Source organism: Spodoptera frugiperda, chromosome 4 (assembly GCF_023101765.2).
Source record: "Spodoptera frugiperda isolate SF20-4 chromosome 4, AGI-APGP_CSIRO_Sfru_2.0, whole genome shotgun sequence".
In the NCBI taxonomy this organism is placed as follows: Eukaryota; Metazoa; Arthropoda; class Insecta; order Lepidoptera; family Noctuidae; genus Spodoptera; species Spodoptera frugiperda.
In genome coordinates this window covers 3,246,346-3,266,080 of record NC_064215.1, presented here as the reverse complement: position 1 = coordinate 3,266,080, position 19,735 = coordinate 3,246,346, and the positions used below count along the sequence as shown (strand labels likewise).

The following is a 19,735-nucleotide window of genomic DNA, read 5'->3' as shown; positions in this document are numbered from 1 at the left end:
CACTCGTTCCTATCATCAAAGCAGAAGGTACACATTCCAACTCACTTCAATAAAAGGTAAGCAAGAACTGTCGTAATCACCAAATTGATAGGACAATTGGGAAGCATTGGTATGCCCTAAATACAAGTACAGGACACAGATTGCGGCTACAATACAAACGGTACACTAGCACATCAACTTACACCTTTCTATCAAATACATTTTCAACTTTATTCATCAGATATTTTAAAGTCTAAAATTCAATAACAAATATTGACAGATTATAGTAGGTTGATCTGCGAGTTCTATACACAAAACCCAATAACGGAATCTATAATTGAAACTAGATTTGTTTGCCAAAATTCAACGGTTAATAACGTTTGTTTTGTTTCAAAGCTCATTACTAATTAATGAACCAAAACAGAGTGTATCTGCGCTTATCTTAAGCGGTATATAACATTATGTGACGTTATGCGATATTTTATCTGTATTGAGTGTTATATTTACAGATTGAACGATATTTAATTCGTTTTGTGAAAAACTGTTTGTACCGTAAAGGCGTCTCTAACAAGGTCAGTTCAAGACAGAGTGTGTTCGGGAGGGTACGACACAAATGTGGGAGAGCCATGCTCCGGTAAAAATGCGCCGGGTCAACTGGAGTGATACCACGGCCTCACAGAAAACCGACGTGAAATAACGCTTGCGTTGTGTGAGTGAGGTTACCGGACTCCCAATTACACCCCTTTCCAATCCCCGATAAGAAGATAAGCACCCTTAAATTCCAACCTATAGTGACCACACTCGCTAAAACTAGAAAAATAAGGATTGAAAAAACAGAGCTATGGCAAAAAAGGGGAAGCTTATATCAAGCAGTGGGTAAAACTGATTTGAAATGATAAAATTATGAAAAGAATTCCACTCTCAACTATTAAATTCGCATTAAAGATGTTTACAAACACTTGACAGGAAAAATTTAAGGTTGGGTTAGTAAAGAGAGATTTTTTTCTAAGATTAGTTTTGAATTTGTCGAAGTTTAGGTCAATCGGCGTGTTTAAAGTCTAGACTAGTTTTCATTAGCGCAGTGTAAATACTATTATAGTACCTACAAAACAAACTTAGCTATATTTAAACGTTCAATTTTGACGTTCAAAAGTGCCTTTGGTCTGTTTGAAATAAATAATTTTGACTTTAACTTTATCCGCCATACTCAGAATTATTTAATGGAAGAACCTAGTCCTTGAAGCTATTGTTTTCGGAACAAAATCATTACAAAGTAATAGTTTAAGAAACCCTAAAATGTCTCAGAGTGTGGCAGTAACTTTATTATTTGGGAATGAGAGGGGGGATTCCAGTTTCTTTAGGCATGCTATACAGAAAATTGTATAATCAACCAAAATTTGAAAAAAAAAAATTGTTTTGACAATTTTTATCAACACTTCAGCACTAGGTCATTGCTACGATGTCATGTATATTGTATAGGTTACCAACCAAATTCGATGTTTATTCTTGCTTTCGTTCAATATAAACATATACCAAATTCACAATACATTAAAAAACATTTCATCTTAGGAATCAGGGTTATTTTCTAATACTGGCACAGGTTTTGGAATTTTGAGGCCAATGTTAAAAAAAGTAGCAGAAACTCAAATAAAATTCGACATTAAAGTTTCTTCACTCGAAAATTGTTTGGCCTATTAACAACTAGACATATCAAATATATACCTTAATTCTTAATTAATAGATGCTTAATTACTTTAACTAAAATAAACTTACAGGTAAAAACGATCGAAAATAGTCATTGTTTCTCGTCTCAGCGACTTCCAGCATGGCGACCATGATTTATTATAAAAAAATAAACACTTATTTAAAGAACATTTACAAATATTCACACCCACTTGCGTACTTCTGGCACGACTGTCCTAACACAATATTACACACACTAACACATCATATACATAGCACATAACATATTTTATATAATAAACTTATTATAAATTTATTGCACTGAAAACGTCCACCGTTCACTATACGTCTTTTGAGCAACGTTAGTATTTTAATTAGAACTAAATTACGACTAAAACCGCACACTTTGGCTACGCGTAGGTAATCTGTATTTTAGTCCTGACCAATTCAAATCTTTGGTTAAGCTATGTCGTTCACAGTATTTAGTTAAATAATATAATATGATACAACACGCACGTATACTATAGAAAACATGTATATGTTATATCACAACGGGAGACAAACAAATAAGTATATGGAAGCGTCGAGGCGCGGGCGCACCGCGGACGCTGCGCGTGCGACTCGCCAACGATGCGCGCCGCGGCGACTCGCGATAATTTCGGACAACTACAGATACATAGATCCGCGTCTTATCCTATATTTCTTCGCTATAATAACACAGGCGCCCGATGCTCCACAAATCTAGTTATTTATAAACTCACAACATTTGTTTTTTTATTTAGATGCAATTCTCGTGTCGAAATGGAATTCTTATTTGTTTTTTGGACTAATGTTATGAAAATAGACGCGTGTAGGAAGTGGCGTTAGCACTCAATGAGCCGCATTAATTTAATTTTGTTTAAAACATTATTGATAACGAGCTCAGATGTCGACAGGCGCTCATTAGGTTTCAAAGATAACAAGAATAGAAAGAAAATATTATGATTAAGTTCGCACGTTAACGGACTTTTCTTTATTTCGGTCAAAGATCAGAGACCCTCGACTAAAATAAAACGTGAAACGACAATTTGACGTGTTAATAAAAATATTTGGAACGCCAATAAAACTATAAATACTTTCTACCTGGTGGTGGTAAAAACAGATACGAGTATGTAATTTCTCAATCAAATATAGGGATTTGGAAAAGCTGTTGAGTACTTATCTACCAGGATGAAGATGCTAAAAAGGGTCGACTGAGAACACGAGTTCAGTTACTGCAAAAGGTGTGAGCAAATGAAGTGAAGAAAGCTGGGAAGGGAGATCCAAATATAACCCGCCTGAATCAAGTGCACGACGTTGATTTTGAAACACTATTCACTATAGTTGTTCCAACTATGCCCAATATATACGAGGTCAAAGCTAGCAGACGAATCCAGCGGCGGATATTGCGAACAGATTAACGATAAATTGTTTATGTGTCGAATTATTGACGTATCTGCATTTAATTTTATAATTTCGCTGTAGAGAAAAGCAATGAATTGTGAAATTAGAATTGAACAGCGGGTTATCTTAATTTAGATTGAGGCGCCATTTTTCATTGAGAGTTGCTCGTGATTTATACTAACGAACCGGTTGAATGAACTAATGATGGTTTAGGAAAATGTGGCGAAGAAAATGAAGGATTTAATAATATTGTTTTGAAGACAGCTGTAGTGCACATGTTGTTTGCAGAAAAAAGAAGTAAAATAAGTGTAAAACGTCTTGTTGGGATAGTTTCTACAAGTATCGATTTGGAATCGTAAAGACTTTGAGGAGATTTATAGGATGGCACGTTAAAATACGATTCGAACAGTGAACCGAAATAGATGTAGACGATTAAAGAAGTACAGTCCAGTGTTAACGTACCATCTTACCTGTTGTTTCTTGAAGTAGGCGTATGTGAATTAATACTTCCAGTTCAACTAATGGATGACTAGTCTAGGAAGTGCCACATACTAGATTTTAAATTAGCTTCCGTGCAGTGACTTATATAGAATTTTAAAATCAACAAGCACTATTACGCATCCCAAAGCGAACAATAAAATTGTACCCACATACGATCTATGGATTAGTCTAAATCTGACAAAAGTTTCATAGCTGCTATTGTGATTCATGTCGTTCAAAAAAACGACAGTTACGTCAGTAACACAAGAGATTATGTAAAAATTCTCACACTGATTCAGATTCCAACGCAACATTTTCTGCTAAATGTGCCTTTAAAAGAAGCAAAGTTCTACAATATATTTCGTACAAAGCTGGGAATCCATTTGGAATCATAAATGTTTTGTTGCCAGCACTTACTTTGAATGTATATGACCAAAACGCGCAAACGATGCTGCTTTTTGTTACCCCAGCGTATTGCTAAACGATCCCCCAAAGCCGCAGTCATCCAAAACATACGACTGTGAATGCGATTCTTGTGCCAAAAATACGTCGCGTCAAAGCATCAGTTGCGTTCTTTTTTATTCGCTATAAAATGCATCACGAACAACACAATTGCGTCAGGAACGCGTTCAGTACCAGGGACATCACCAACAAACGACTCTGCCTAAGTGGCTGTTTCGAATAGACAGAATTCCAATCCCTTTCTCAACCAACAATTTAAAACCCTTTTTAATTTTATAATGGCCGAGAATCTCCTAATTTAATTCAGTTCAACAATGATAGCTTATTTTTAGAATCTCATTCCGTATCCGTCACGTTGGAGTGACGTCTAAACAAATTAACCCAACAACTCCATTGGAATAGACACTATTTAATTAAACCTGAAAAATGGCGGGAGGTACGGACCGACCGCACCAGATACACTCCATTAAAAATAGGCCAGAGTTGGGGACCGATTTATACCTTGTTGGGATAAATTAAAAGCCACAGAGGGCAATCAAATCGAGGTAACGGCCATTTAAGCCGTGCTGGACTAAACTCGTATGAGTTATAACAACTAAAACTTACTACCAAATGATTTACCGTTTGTTTTGGATACAAACAAGAATTTACGAGACGATTTTGTCAATTTAATGATCACCTTAAGTAGCAATCTCCAGATTTGGTCTCTCACAATATTTTTGACCCAGAACGTAATTTTGATTAGGATACTAAAACACAAATTGATGTTGCAGAAAATTGGGAACCGTTACCGTATAGTTGAGGTAGCCAATTTCGTAACAATTTTATTGAGGAAGTAAAAAGAAATGCCGGTGGTACTTAAGATGAGAGTGAATGAGTTGTCATCACATTATGTAGGTAGGTTCAGGTAATTGCAGCTGAGGCCGGTGATCAAAAATAGACGAGCTTGTTCTCTATGATGTAACGTTATTTGATCGTCGTTGATCTAGTATTTGAGTAGATGTATGAACACAGATTGCTTGACACTCGTTTAATTAGTGAAAAGGGGCCAATGGTCCAATTAAAACAATGTTCGGTGCATCCAATACAAGATGTTTGTTTTCATTGTGATTTCAATTCACAATACATTGTTCTAATTAGAAAGGAATTAGTTAGTCATCTGTTGTCACAATTTTAATTGTGTTACGAATCAACAAAAATATTTTTACAATATACCTTTCAGTAATTTACTAGTTGTTTACGTGTTTTAGCGTTCGTAAGATCGTGTTTACACTTCAGCCATAATATTACCAGAATGTAAATCATTATCTCATTCATTTACTCTCATACTTTCATCGTTCATTAATCTTCTCGCTTACGTAAATAATTCGATTAAATTGAAATAATATGCTCTATAAACGGTAGGGACATCACTGTTCGGATGCACAACGATCCATCTTGGAGACGAATCTGTCTTCCCTAACCAATGTGTCCGGGAGTTAGACGCGACCGCCCTTTGACAAGCGTCACACACAACTACGCATTTCCGTTACAAAATCACTTTTATTTATTGCTTTTTTTCGTTTTTCTGACGGCAGCACCGATCATGGTTTTAGGAGCGTTCTTGTTTGTAAACTTTTTTCTCTTTGTTTTAATATACGTGAGTGCTGAATCTCGTAGAAGTTGAAACAACAATCCGGATTGTGTTCATGATAATGTTACGAAGTTTCTTCTTACTTCCATAAAGTTAAGTGTATTGGACAGGACAGACATTATATGCCCACGATTTTATTGTGTTTCCACAGTCACTATCAATACAGAAAATTGTTATTTCACAACTTCAGATTAAGAATCGGTGTGGTTTATGGATGCCCCCATCTCTATCCAACTTCGCACAATAGGTTTCATTGTACAGTTTTCTCATTTAGAAACTTCGATGGCCCAAATAAGACTGAGTTTGCAAAGAAGTTTCGTCAATAAGAACCTGGATTGGGTAATCCTAAGCCTTGATGATTAAAACACTTTGTTCGGGAGCTATTCAGAAAAAGGATAATAGTAGATCTAGATAAGAAAAAACGATAAATTAATTTTACTTTCAGTATCTAGCAAACGAACCGAATCTGGGTGAAGTTGGAAAATAAGTGAAAGTTAATCTTTTGTTAGCTTATCATTCGGCCCACGATCTTAACGTTGTTGTTAAATATAGCCTCCGGTGTTATCTATCCATTATCACTTCTCATGACTTTTGTTTTCTTTGGAATGTGACTAGTAGACCTTATGAATGGGAAATGAACGTATGTATGACATGTTATACTTTTGTGAAGTGCTAAGTTGCAGGTATGAAGAACATGTCGCATTTTAACGGCATCGCTTCAACCAGTGCTAATCTTGTCATTTAAAGAACATACAATTTCATGTTGTATGATACAATTCATAATGTCAGAGCAAAAAGGCTGTAAGAAATATGAAAGTTTGTTTGTTTGGTTGTTTGTCCGACAATCACGCTGAAACTACAGAACGGATTTTGATGAAATTAAGTAAGGTTAAGTACAAACAGAGTATGAGCTGATTTGGGTGATAGAATTCATTTTATCCCATGAGAACGCACCAAGCTATTGGCGGAAGTTCTTCCGTGTAATTAAGTTTTCTGACGCAACTAAATTTCCCTGAATCCTCACAACAGCTCAGTTTAATAATGTTTTGGCTACAGTTCCAAACCGGTAAAAATATCGCTAAAAAAAATGAACGAATGAAAGGAACAATAATGGGACGTTATTTATTTAGACATAAATGAAAAGATTTGTCATTGGAGATTTCTTGAAACAAAAATCTTGAACAAAGATCTGCCTCTTATTAGGGAACATTGGTTCTTTGAAGTCTGAGAATATTAACATCAAAGTTGGGTAGATTGTGTTGACTCATATTTTAAGCACCGTTGAGAAAACGTTGCTCGACTTGGAGCCTCTTTGTGTATTCTTTTATCTAATAAGCTTTATCTAATAGGTTAGTATTTAACTTTTTTAAACTAAGTTTTTGAAGATTTTATTGAAGACCAGGATTACTTACCTGATATGTCTATACTAACAGCTAATTATTTAAGACAAGATAACCTGATACGTATATTCTAGTAGCATTTTGTGTAATGGTTAAAAAAAAAATATAGTTACATTAAAGAAATATTATTGTGCACACTGCGACTCTGTTTTAAGACTAATAAATAATTCGGTTCTGGGTGTCAAGTGTATATGAGATTGTATGTTTGTAACCGCACCCACGGCACAGGATAAAATCCTAGTGTGGGGCAAAGCATTCTTTTCACAAAAAAATAATTAATTAACGGGTTCCTAAGAAACAGAAACAAAGATTTTTTCACACACCTAAAAACGGCCAAAATCCTTTGTTACAATCTGAAACGACTTCAATATAACATCTTTGACTCATGATACGCCTTCGGACGTTACACCAGACGTCAACATGATACATCTTAATTAGGAGCTGGTGTCTGCACGTGTAGTGCGCGGTGCGGGTTCGACTTCTGACGCGACAGGAAGTGATGCAGTTTCCCATGCAGTAGTTTCGGATTTATTAATAGATTTATGTATCACAATGTGCATGTTGTGATTGTGACGTCAGTAGTAATTTGTATTTTTTTTTTTTAATCTTGTCTGTTGATCGCAGATGGGGTAGATAAGAGTGCAGCTATAGCTCATCAATTTTGCTATGGACTGCCTAGCGGGTTATCGGGGCTTCAATTCAAAAAGCAGAAATACTTGCTCCACCGTAGGCCGCATCATCACTTACCATCAGGCGAGACAGCGGCCAAACGTCGGCCCATTTAACAATAAAAAAAAAGCAGGAGTAGGCCCGTTCCTGCTCCTGCTTTTTGGTTTTTAGTCAGTAAGAGTCTGAGACTCTCTCGCCTCGCCCAATGCAAGAGAAGACATTGGATGATTTTCTCCCTCAAAAATTAAAACTCATATCTCTCAATATTCATGCACGTTTCTAAACTCTAAGTTTGTAGTTTTTGTCAATAGGGGTCTTAGTACGATTTTGTTTTACGTATAACGAAATCCAAACGAGACCACGTTCGGCGCTTTGATTGGCCGGCTCGAATTAACGGACCAATCAAGTACCCTTAGTATGAAACTAACCAATCAGAGCGCTGAACGCGTTCGTATAAACAAACTCGTATTAAGGGTACAGATCTTGGATATTTACCGTCCGATCCTCAAATTGTACAGCAAAATTCATTTTCAATAATAAAATATTCCACTGCTCATCTCAACGAGACCTACTTGGCGCTAGTTACGTTTTTGGTCAGACAAAAAGTCAGACAGCTATTACACATTATTATGTAAGTAATATTATATAACAGTACCTATCTATTAGTTTAGGTACACACGTAGGCGGTGCCCACCGTTTTCTAGCCTATGAGTCACTTTACGCTACCCACCGAACTTACGGGAGCATCTATTCATAGCCCGGAACACGATTCATAGGTATTCATAGGTACACAGTTGACAACGACTGTTATTTAATTTTATTTATGAATGTTATTTTATTCTGTGTATATTTTGATTGCTTTGGTGGTTTAGCTATGGAGCCCTGATACAATTTTCGGGTCAAGGTAAAAATGTTTTGATTTAATTTTATTTTTATAATAGAAATCTTCGGTAAGATTGTGAATGGTAAAGTTCCAATTGAAAAATAATATTTTGTACAATATACACGACAACGTCATGCCTTCTTATCCCAGTAATACTTTACCCGACCCGGGAATCGAACCATATATCTATCCCTTGTCAGGCAGCCGCACAGGCAACAACTGGAACAATACGGCAGTCGTACAAAATGTATAAATTCTATGAAACACAGATTTCGCAAAATTCATTTACTTAAGTAATATGTTTTTATGTCAGCAAAACACATTGTTCCAAGAATCTTATTGTTAAACCATCACAATTTATCCCAGTTTTCTTGTAATCTTAATCGGAGTCTGTAACAATGTCGGAACATCCGATTGGATATTGACATATCCGGCTTTTAACCGTGCAAAAGTATCGATATCTCCGTCAATAAGAGTTTGATGGAGGAAACATCTGTTTCTACAATTAGTAAAAACAAAAACTAATTATTAATTGATTATTTATTTATTAACATATTATAGACAACATTTCAGTGTGGTAGAGCCATGCTTCGGCACGAATGGGCCGGCTCGACCGGAGTGATACCACGGCCTCACAGACAAGGCTCGGATACCGGTTAAATTTTCAAACCGTTATTATGTACTTGTACGCAAAACCTTTACATTGGGTTTCGTTCGCGAAACCGGTTTTTTTAAACCGGTATTTGGAACAGTATTTTCATAAAGGTTTTTTCGGATTAACCGGTTTAGAGCAATAAAAACCGGTTAATACGACGCACATCAAAGAAACGCCGCGCGCTGTTCAGCTTATTTCAATAATAATATTTCAACGCGTGTACCGACATGCCCCTCGTCGAATAAACCGGTTAATTTAGGTTAAAATAAAGTTCTTTAATGTTCACGTTCTCAAGAAAAGTTCGGAGGAAAACCGATATAAACCGGTATTAACCGGTATTTTTTAAACCGGTTCCGAGCCTTGCTCACAGAAAACCGACGTGAAACAACGCTTGCGTTGTGTTTCGTTGTGTGAGTGAGGTTATCGAAGACCCAATTCCCCCTTTTCCAATCTTCCCAATCCCTGATTCCCGAACAACAACCCTTAAATTCCTAACCCCCAAAAAGCCGGCGTTGCATCGTAAACAACATTACAGCTAACGCCATTACGTTATAGGCACAGCCAATTTCGTTAAGTAAAAAAAAAACAAAACAATTGTCAACAAAAGAGATATCTACAATTAAATAACAAAAAAAAAACAGTAAATAGTGATTAAACCTAACACAAAACATAAACATATGTTTACAAAATATATTGTTATTCTTATTACCTCACATCCATTCTCTCATAATAGCTTATATTGTTTACCTATATGAATTTGTTGAATATCTTCGTATTGACAGTCTAATTTATTACTTTTTATCTCTCCCTGATTTAAGAAAAAGCTTAATCTACTCGAGTAGTCGTCGCTGATCTGCTAAACGGCTGTATTCATTGTGATGTGTAAGATGTATTTAATTTTATAGCGTTATAGACGGTTTTGATTTATAATGAAAGTCAATTGCAATAACGTTTTTATAATATAAAAATTGCAAAATGAATGTTTTTCTCCACAATTCATGAAATGAACTGCACTAGCAGTAGGCACCTACAGTAGTTGTATTTCAATTAAACACGCACTGGATTTTTATCCCCAAAATCCAACCTATTCAGGTACAATGGCGGCCACATGCGCCTGATCACCATTAAGTTAACAGACGCCGGCGCAAGAAGCCGAACAACATTAAATACACCACTGACTAAGGGATTACACGTGTTACGTCACTAAGCAGCGACGTTTTCGCTTTTCTATTAAATGAGACATTTGTGGGATATGGCTTATGTATTTGCTTTCAAAGCAATAAAATTTTAAAATGACCAAGCGGATCTGTCCTCCTCTGTACCTATATCAACACACAAATCCCATCCCACTTTCAGGACACGCACGCCACATCACTATTTCACACTTCCAAAGCTACTTACAACCCTAAATAATTCTCTGTTAATTATTAAAGAAAGGGGGCACAATCCCGGGGCTGAGTTCCGCGGCGTCACGTTTTGAAAGCATGTCATAATTTAAGGCGCTCGCTCATTAGCAGCCCTAATGACTACAAGATTTATTTCATGGGAACTATGAACGGATTGATATTGTGATGTAGAATGACAAGAAGTTATGAATGTAGTAGTTTGTTTAGATATTTACGTAGTATGCTCTGAGGGACACTGTTGGGTATGAGGTTTTGGGTGGTTTTCCACCAGAGATGTGCTATATAGCTATGCCACGAAATTGTAATAGCTGAGCTGTAAAATTATGTGACAGTTTCCACTGATACTAAGCTATGTACTCGTAGCTGTGCGAGGAAGATGCGGAGTTCGATTATGCAATGTATCGATATTAGGGAAGCCATCCATAGCACGCATCTTTCCATATAAAAAACACATAGATCAGCTGAGTCCGTTTCCACCAGAGCTAAGCTGTATGTACCAATGAATATAATGGTGGAAACCAAACGCATCCACAGCAACGTAACATAGCACATCTCTCTCTCTTTCAACTTAGATACTGTCTTGTCCCTCATTATGAGTTTCAATAACAATTTACCGAAAGGATAAAAACAAATGGCAATCACCAAAATAACTGGACATAACACTGAATATGGTTTTAGAAAACAAAAGCCAATTTCGAAAATAGAACTTCAAATTATCCGTACGTAAGCTAACACAAAATGTCGACTGTGAAAAAATCCAATTGGTCTATGAAACCTCACGAGGTTATTACCTAACTACTAACCAAAAGATCAACACTAGTTTTAAGGCTAAACCTGAAGCCACAATCTCATTTAAGCGTAAAATCTTATATGTATAAAACATGACAATTTTGTACTCACATACAATAGTATTAGGTACTCGAGTAATACTTACATAATCTAGCTCAGGTTCACTGGAATGTTCTAGAAAATGGACTATTAGGGACGTGCTAGGTACCGCGGGACTCCATGATCCCGGTCCAATTCCGTGAATAGTAGAAATACCGGGAATTTTTGTTTACGCATTCTTGTCGCGAGTCTGAAGTGAAGGTGAGATTATATTCGACGCGGTGATGGCTGCGATGGCGAATGTGTAGTGATGCGAACAATCGAGTTATTTTATCGATTGTCTCGTTAGCACGCATTGTCTTGTAAATCTAGTTACTGTAATTATTGTAGTGATGTGATGCGGGACTCGGTTGCTATTTCGTTGTTGTGTTGTCGCAAATTAATGGGAATTGGGAACACGTGAATTTGTTCATACGTGTTTTTTAACAGTATTAGCTACGTAAACATAACTTTTCAAAGAAATTCAAATACTTTTAGTATACGAAATAAAGTTGCATTAACAAGAAGTCCGTTGAAAAATAACCACATAAGGTAAAAAACTAAAAATCCAACTACCATTTCTGAATAACGACACAAACTCTCAAAGGTTTTACAGAACCTGTACCAATTCCTTTTAAAAAAAATCGTGAACCCGAAGTTATTTCAGTGGTTAAAAGTGGGGCGCAGTGGGCATGACCCACTGCACTATACTTGAGCTCACTAACGAATGAAAACATTCCAATACTACACCACAGTAGTAAATCAGGTAAAATGGACCGCACTATTTACTGCTCCGTTTTAGAAAATCGAGTTAGTATTTAGAAAGTTTGTTTGTTGACCAATTAAGTAGTGAATTGACTAATTTTTATGTTGTTCTCCGTTGCCTGATTAGTCTTTCTAATTAAAAATATACCTGCATGTTTCAATAATATACATATGTCTTAAAACTTCCAATTTTTAAGTCCCTGTTCATTAAAGTGCCGAAATATTATGCTAATATCTTCTGTTTAAAATGAAGCAAAAAAAGCATATCAAGAAAGACTACTTACTTAACAACAAAACAAGCTAACATAAAATAAAAATCCCAAAAAATCTATCGACAAAATCCCATCACTAAAAGTAAGACGGATGGCAGGCACTAATGAATGAATATTACCATAGCTTTTCGCCTTGAACACACACACACACACGCACACACCTACGTAACCCTGTGTAAAAAAATTGGTAGATTTTATTTTCATTCACAAAGGCTCGGGTTAGTTTCAAATTGGTATATCGAGAGTATGAACGACCCGCTTTTCTTTTATGCTATGCAATTTTATTCGCCGGTTGTGATAGGAATTTCGGCTTACGAAATCATGGTGGATTTTTGGCGAACCGTGAATCTTGGTTATTTAAATAATATGGAACTTATCAGTAGTTGAATAATTAGTGGTGAGATCAACTACTGAAGCTCTAAGTAACTTAATTACTGAAAGAAACCATTTCATAATTTCCTGATTTTCATTCAAATCACGATAATACGGTGTGTTGATTTTTTTTGGAGGGGGAAAATCATCCGATTACTTCTCTCGACTTGGGCGAAGCGAGAGGGAGTGTCAGACCAATACTGACTAAAAACCACCCCGTTCTTACTCCTGCTTCTCGAGCCGGTAACCCGCTAAGCAGGGCGCAGCTCCGGATCGGCATCAGCCCTATTGGCCCCATCTGTGGTGGTCTGATGGCTCTTTGAGTCTATACGCTACACTATATGGACATAAAACACTTTAGAGTAATCTGAACAAATACCAATTTTTTTTTTCTAACTTCATTCAATATGAACTGCTCCTATATACCTATGACAAGCATCATACATAGTACAGTACCTCAATAGGCCACGCAATGAGGTCGCCACACCGGATGTGAACCTGGGAACATATTTGCTGAACTATTCCCGAAAGCGTCCCAAAACGCTCTGTTAAAATTTTATACCAGCGACGCGTATCGGCGCCAGCGGTAACGATAGGGTTGGCAGAGAATATAGGACTTTATACAAACAAGTTATATGTATGAAAATTGGTTATTCAACTGTACGGTGGCTAGCCAATCTGGACTGCTGCAGTTTCGATGCCCACATGAAACTGTTTATGATAAATGATATTTATTTTTGCAAGTCGGTTACAAGATAACATTTTTACACGTCAATCTCTAAAATAACTAAATGAGGCATATGTGATCCGTACATTGTTGTCTCAGGTCTGGGTATCGACGTTCGCCGCATTCTACGTCGCGTAGTGATGTTCATGAAAATGAGTGCCCGCTTGACTTGAAACTAGTCGAGATACAACACTCAGTCAGTCAAGAGTAAGCCGTTGATTCGTCTAATATTATAAATAAATGCGAAAGATTGTAACTTTATGTTGTGTTTGTGTGTACGTTTGTTACTCAATCACGTCAAAACGGCTGACGGGATCAGGACGAAATTTGGAACAGACCCCTGTTCTGGAATAACACATAGGATAATTTTTATGCCACGGGAACGCGGCCGAAACCGCTGACAGGAGCTAGTTTAGTATATTTGTTAAGACCCCAAGATACAGGAGAAATTTTCCTTCTCTCCACTCTCATTTCCACTAACTATAGTGTCAAACTAAAGACAAAAACAAAATCCTCAATTCAATTTGGCCAACCCTAGCTCTAGATCGATATTGTAATGACAATCCCGTATGTGACGTGTACGCGAGACGAATCTTAAGGTCAATGCCTTATTGGTGCTTACATAACAAACCTTACACCGTAAATATCAAGTAAAGTAGACTCTTTTTATATTCCGGGAAATTTTACTCTCTTCTCTATGTAGTTGTATGCTGATGAGTATGAGTATCTTGTTGATTTAGAAGTTATAAATACGGCTGTTAAGTAAAAAGACTTACGTTTTTTATAATAACTATCGTATGACATACTAAATTAACTAACGTTAATGGAGAAAAGCTCAATTAGTTTCGGGTCACAGAGGGACTCTTCATCATGAGCAGCGTGTTTAGACGCGGCGACGTCGCGCAGCCTACTAGTTAGTAGAGCTTTTCTCCAATAATGCATATGAGTAAACCGTGATTTTTAGTTAGTCTTACAAATGATATGTTTCGTAACGATTACAATATTATTCCAAGAATGTCATTTCATTTTGGGGAGACTCATGCAATAGACTGATAATAATCATCAGCTCCTGCTAGGAAATCCTTTTTCGTGGAAAAAGAGGCCTTTTTTCAGTCAATGTGTATACTGTGTGACGTGCTGCTAAAAGTTTTTGTATGATCCACAAATTGTCGCTTTGGGTCTGGGTGGCATGTGTATGTGAAATTGCAGGAGAAAATCCTAGAGAGAAGCAACGATTTAAAAAAAAAGCTCATTTAAAGACCACAATGATCAAAGTAATAATTTTATATAAAAAAATCCTAAACGGTTACAACACCTATATCCAAGCAATTACACAAATTGAAACTTTCATTTCATAAACGAATGAACGAGAAGCGTTCAGCTATGCACTGAATATCTATATTGGAACGGAAGGTTCTATTTGAACACGATATCTCTCGATGCCCGAGAGATCCATTTACTTGTTAGCCCGAAGGCATTTCAGTTACAGAACGTGTGTTAGGGAACCCATTCTAACGAGCCTATACAGCTGTAAGTTTGTTTGTGTTTATTTCTGTAGTAAAATGTTTAGTATGAATGAAGATATTTTGGTACGAAAAGGTGATATTTTGATTCTATTTTTGTTTGTTTATTTTTTTTTGCCTGACGCTAGGATTTTCTCCTGTATCGTGCGGGTGCATTTACAAACATACAAGTTCGCGTTGTAATTAATGCAAACCTTTTTTCTTCATGTGAGAAGAGGCTTCGGCCACCATTAGGCTGCAGATGTGATGATGAGATACAGATGTGCATAATTTTACATTAGTTATACATTTTTAAATATATCAGTCAGGTTTGAGCGTATTGACAATATCATGCGTTGAAAATGCCGCAAATTATTATGATTCGAAAATCAAATCACTGTTCGACCAATTACACTAGTATGTGCCCGTTCAACCAATGAGGTGCAGTCCTCGATAGCAGACTTCTCTAAAAGATGTTCAATTTTGTACTTTAACACCCTGAAAACTGAACTTAATACACAATGTAACAGCTCATGAAACAAAATGAAAGTGCTTTATAATAATTTCATTACAGTAAGTGCTGAAGTAGCACTTACCGCCTTGAACTTAAGAGCTAATAAATTGTCATTACGTACTTAATCAACACAGAGACTAAGTAAGCTTGTTCTCTTTGTGGAAGGATTTTTACTAATGAATTAATTTTAGAAAGGACTGTTTTATTCAGTAGTCGTTTTGTAATGACAATAATAATTGCAGAGTTTAAGGTCTTGAGTTTGATTTCTGTACGTCTAAATAGTTTCTGCCAGCGAGTGCCCTTGCGTTCCCGTGGGATAAAAAGTATCCTATCACCCAAGTCTGCTCATACCCTGTTTGTACACCATACATCAAAACCCGTGTCATAGTTTCACGGAATACAAACAAAACCAAACTCAATACCATTTAGTTCATTCAATATCCACGCAATACGAATGCAATGGGCACTAGTATTGCAACTCAAGAGAACGAAATTTCACAATATCAATGTCGATCGATCGGAATTAGATTCAAGAGCAAGCCCTGATCTAATAATGAAGTTTATGCTCCCTAGTTGCCTACCTACGGCACTGAATAAATGACAAACTAAACCTCTATGTACAAACCCTAGATTGAGTTCACACATGATACATTTACATGAATAATAAATACCTAAATTCAGAGCCTATCTACACGCGACATGAACACCTCGAAATGGGATTTCAAAATCCAATACATAATGATATAGAGAGACCTAAGCACTTAACCAGTAACCTAGGCATAGATCTAGGACATAAATATTTATCACACATGAATATTAAAGTACCTAATACCTATATATGAAAAATATATAAGCTTATACTAACTTTTGCCGCACCGTACCTTCATAATTTTGCCCACTTTATATCTCCTAACCGCTCTTTTAGGCTTTGGAGCCATTTTTTCCTTGAAAATATCTTCTGAAAAGACTAACGTTATGGTATAAGTTTCTTTGCAGATCCAAAGAAATGTAGATTATTATGTGAACTTAGTATGTTATGAACTTAACATATATTTATGCGTGTTTTTTTCTAGTATCTAAATATGTAGTCAGGCCGCTCATCATGACACAAATACAAAGAGGAGATGTCATTACTGGATTTCCTTTTAACATAAAAACGATTAAAATTATAAAAACAAAAATATATAATTATGTAATAGTAGCGTTTGTCGGTAATACATGCGAAAATCTAACTGTTTTGACAACAAATAAAAAGAAAATTAATATTCAGTACCTTTTTAAAGTATTTTAACTCTATGTAACATTTTCGTACTTAGAACATTCTGTATAAACATTACATTGTCCTATTACACTACTTCACTAACACTGTCCTATTTCATAAAATGTTATCAATATTATGGCAGTAGTAGTGCTATAAACAAAAACCCATAAGGTACTGTGGGAGATATGACTAGATTGTATAACACTCCTTTTTGTTTCGCCGCAGTCGGGTAATAAAACAATGGTGTTATGGTGGCAATGTTCCCACGGACTCAACACAGGTGGTTTGTTGTACAACTAGTTCAAAACTAAGTTGTTAAGTATAGTATGTTAGTAATAGTATAGCTACATTCTTGTTAAATAAACCATCTGTTAATAACTCGGGAATGCTTGAACAAATTTTAATTTGCTATTGTTCCTGCTTGAAAAACTTTTAAGTACCTATCAGAATCCCTTTTGTTTAAGGGTTGAAAGTCATCCAATGACTTCTCTCGCCTTGGGAGAGGGTGTGTCAGACTCTTACTGACTAAAAACCACCCCGTTCCTACTCCTGCTTTTCGAGCTGGAGCCCCGATTATTGGAGTCCAGTAGGACTGATGCCTGTAGCTGCGGACTATCTAGCGGGTGTATCTATAAAAAATCCTTAATAATGTTATAAATTCGAAATTGTGATTTATTTATTTGTTTTTTTTATCACATCCTGAGAAAAAAAGGAATTATCCTAAAAGGTCCTAGTCTTTAACACAACTTTGAAGTAAAGACAATACAAAGACATATTTTAAGTTAAAAAAGAGTAAAGTTATTCACAAAACCCTTACTGAGTTCTGCTATTTCCTTCAGCCCTTTAAGACCATTTTAAATTATTCATGAACGTCCTTGAACTTGTACGAATATAAATTAGTCTAAGTTTCAGCTGTTATTATACGTATTATTATTTAAAACAATACGGAATGTTATTATGCGGGTGGTATCTTAACTGTTTCAATCTTTTAAGTTTAGGATTTCCGAAAATCACAATATGATCCGTAGATCCGGATAGTGAATACGGGTTTGGAAGGTGACTTAGTGAACAATTTTGAATTAAAAGACGAATATTAATTACAATGCTATAGATATTAAAAGTCGTAGTCAAAGTCAAAGTAAAATTATTTATTCTAATTTAACCATAAATAAGTACTTTTGAATTGTCAACAAATAAAGAAATAAATAGCGTTAGTCTGTCTGTCCGTAAGTGAATCTAGTTGTTCGTTTCAAAGTGTAGCTTCGAATGGAGTAAAATAAGTAAATAGGTACTTTGACTTCTATGAGGCGTAATTAAAATAAATGCCCCAAATTTGATTTCAATTCACAAATCACCATCTCATTTACACCGATTAGCAAGAACGAAAACAATAAAAATAACCTCAAAACCTTTCCAGACTGGCATGTCAGCAGTCAGCAGTCAGCACTTCCCCAATGTCACGCACTATGACAGATTAGTAACTGGAACATGAAAACCCTTTTAGTAGCAAAGGTCTCAGTAATCGTCCATGACCTGTTCTCAGTGGGGTGAGCCAGTGGCCGCTGATAAGGAAACCCTATAGTGCAGGCGTGGCTCGCTACACTAATTTTAGCGGCAGTCGATAAGTCTTGCGACTGAATTGCGATTTTGCGACTGTCATTTCGAATTATAAAAGTAGCATACATATTTTGAAATCATTGAATGCTATTTATGTGCGAAAATGATAAGTAGTTTTTACAGATTAAACTACTCAATCTCTTTTTTTTAAGGTGGGAAAATCATCTAATGACTTCTTCCGCCTTAGGCGAGGCGAGGAGAGGAGTGTCAGACTCTTACTGACTAAAAACCACCCCGTTTCTAGACCTGCTTTTCAAGCCGGAGCTCCGGTAGACCGCGAGGCAGTCTGCAGCAACTACTCAACCTCTTGGCATTAACATCATCATCATCACACCAGCAACAAGACGTTTAATGCTGGATGCAAGCCTCGCTCGACTACTATCAGATCAGCCAATTGAAAGTGACAAAGGTAGAAGGGTGCGGCTAGATCCAGATAGTTTTTCCATCCGATTACAATGTGGGTGTCTTCAAGTCTAAAGTGAATAGGCTCTTAAGAAACTAGTGCGCCTCACCATCAACGATTACATCACTAATGCTCGACTACAATCCTACCATCAGGTGGGATTGTAGTCGAGCATTAGTTTTTATCGAATAAAAAAAAAGTTCATTGTACTTTCAAATACTACTACTTATTCTTAAAATAGCGAGTGTGAAGCAGCCCTTACCCGCGACTCTGCGACCCCGTCACCTGGGTCAAGCTGCGACCACCGTGGCTAATATTTGTGCGGTACGATTTTAAGGGTTGAATAACACCGGAAACCTATTTGTTTCTCTTTGTTTTGAAGGCCGGTCATTGTAAATAGGTGTGGTTTTTAATGCTGAACTTTTGTTATCTTGGCTATGTTAACTTAAAATAGTGTCTATTGTTTATTGGTTGAATGAGAAATTATTACAGAAAATCTACAGTTCATTAGCGTGGAATTAGAAGCGTGTCGCATGCTTAAATCCAAGTTACTTATACTACTAAGTAGCACCTAGATCATAAACGACAAACCCATCATTTTCCCAATTCTGGTATCGAATCCAGATTGCCATATTCGGCAATTACACATAAGATCACTCGCCTAATATGTATATTCAATTATTACAGAGTCCTGAAAACGCACACCTTAACTACACTTTTGCCACCACTACAGGGAATCAAAAGCGTGATGTTACCAATTACT

The 19,735-nt window shown here is 36.4% G+C and overlaps 1 protein-coding gene across 4 annotated transcripts in view; it reads right to left on the bottom strand.

The window, feature by feature from the left end:
- The window catches only part of LOC118272396 (uncharacterized), a 153,783-nt gene that overhangs the window by 6,814 nt on the left and 127,234 nt on the right, over positions 1–19,735 (bottom strand). For 2 of the 4 annotated variants that reach the window (XM_035588874.2, XM_035588876.2), the window contains exon 1: positions 1,753–2,306. The exons of the other annotated variants lie outside the window; for them this stretch is intronic. In XM_035588874.2, coding sequence (XP_035444767.2) covers positions 1,753–1,815 — 63 coding nt within the window. In that variant the 5' untranslated portion in view covers positions 1,816–2,306. Of the gene's footprint in view, positions 1–1,752; positions 2,307–19,735 lie in introns of those variants that run through there. 4 annotated transcript variants of the gene reach the window in all.